At 46.9% G+C, this 1,669-nt stretch overlaps 1 protein-coding gene across 1 annotated transcript; it reads left to right on the forward strand.

The window, feature by feature from the left end:
* Positions 1 to 6: 6 nt before the first annotated feature.
* Positions 7 to 1,663, forward strand: LOC123187073 (beta-glucosidase 16). Its single transcript, XM_044598837.1, has 2 exons — positions 7 to 314; positions 427 to 1,663. The coding sequence occupies exons 1-2, from the start codon at positions 183 to 185 to the stop codon at positions 619 to 621; spliced, it is 327 nt and encodes a 108-aa protein (XP_044454772.1). The 5' UTR covers positions 7 to 182; the 3' UTR covers positions 622 to 1,663.
* Positions 1,664 to 1,669: the final 6 nt, after the last annotated feature.

A 1,669-nucleotide genomic window follows, 5' to 3' on the forward strand; every position in this document is an offset into this window, starting at 1 on the left:
TTTTTTTTTTTTGAGACAAACGCTGCTACTACTGTAGATTGCAGTTGTAGCTAGGGAGGGACCTTGTTTGCCCACTTTGCTGTGGCCTCTAAATGAGCCCTGCAGGAGGGGGGCTAGCCGGTGTCTCCTCATCATAAGCCAAGAGACGCTGCCATTCTAGTCTAGCTTGAGGCGACGGGGAAATGGCTGCGGCGACGGCGATGGCCATGCTGGCGGCGCTGGCGATCCTCGTCCTCATGCCGTCGGCGCGAGGGCTCGGCCGCGCCGAGTTCCCGCCGGGGTTCCTCTTCGGCGTCGCGACGTCTGCTTACCAGGTTGGTGGATCGGAGTTTGGCTTTAGCTTCGTCTCTTTTTGCCTTTGCCTCTCTCCTCGGTCCCATGGCACGGTTACTGACCACGCAGTGTGATTTCTGCTTCTGCTTCCAGATCGAGGGCGCGTACCTGGAGGACGGCAAGGGCCTCAGCAACTGGGATTTCTTCACCCACACAAACTGTAAGTCATCTTCTCGGTTTTCTGGAGCTTCCATGTCCTTGCGTGATCCATGGCAGTACCATGTGTGTGGGTGTCGGTGTTCTTTTTTTTTTTTAGGATTGTGTGATCCATGTTGCTTAGGGGGATAAAGATGAAAATGAGTGGTTCCCTTCCACCCTGCTGTACGAAACAGAGACAGCGATAGCTACCCGCATCCACACTCTGTGCGTGGCCAAATTCAAATCGCCATAACGAGAACCAATCAGTATAGTTGGATGATGGTACCCTCAATCTATCAGAGATCAAATCATAGATTTAACGTTTTGCCGTCCCATTAATGCGGATTATTATTTTGATGGGATGATAGTAGATGTGAGTGGTGATTTCGTTGATCTTAAAGCTCCACAATTTTGGTCCGATCTTCAGCAGGCATTGTGTGAGTGCGCGCGTGTGTGCATGTACACGTCGTCGTAATCAGTGTATTAAAAAATTCACAGTGCACTTTGGCATCGTTGTCAAATTTTCTATTTGTCGTTCACGCAATTCTTTTTTCCTATTCGTCTCCACTCTAGTCATTTGAAACACTGGATGCAACATGGGTCTGATTGTGACACGAATTAATTTATTTTGAAAAGAGAAAAAGACAATCGTTGAGCGATGCGCACTGCCATACCCATATTTTTTAATTTGGTAATAGGGTGTGGTTGTTGAGCAATGTGTGTGTGGTGCCAAATCCTATAAGAGTGGGGCCTATATATATCTGAGAATAAACAAACATTAAATTTAGGTGCCATGCGCGGTTTTCTCGTCTCTCTCAACCTCTTCTCCTCGGAAGCGTGCGCGCCAAGCTGCACCTCCGCCTCATTTTTTTAATTCTTCAGTTGATTTGGTATCGGAGCAGCTACGTGCTTCGGTTCTCATAAATTTGGCTTTGGCAATGACCCCACAATGTGTCGGCACTGGTTCCATGGCCCAAAAGCGAATTGGCATACACTGTGGTTCCCCGACGTAAATAGCAATTCAGCGAATCACGTTCGGCTTCGTCAAAGTTGGATTGGATGTTCTATTAATTTACCATGTATGTAGCCAGATTACTTTAGTGTTAGCAAATTATCAGCAGGATAGAGACATAAACCATTTCCTATTACCTTACACTGGAGTCCAAAACAGTTCATCTTTAAAGATTCAGTTTTTTTT

The sequence above is a fragment of the Triticum aestivum genome, chromosome 2A (assembly GCF_018294505.1).
Source record: "Triticum aestivum cultivar Chinese Spring chromosome 2A, IWGSC CS RefSeq v2.1, whole genome shotgun sequence".
Taxonomy (NCBI): domain Eukaryota; kingdom Viridiplantae; phylum Streptophyta; class Magnoliopsida; order Poales; family Poaceae; genus Triticum; species Triticum aestivum.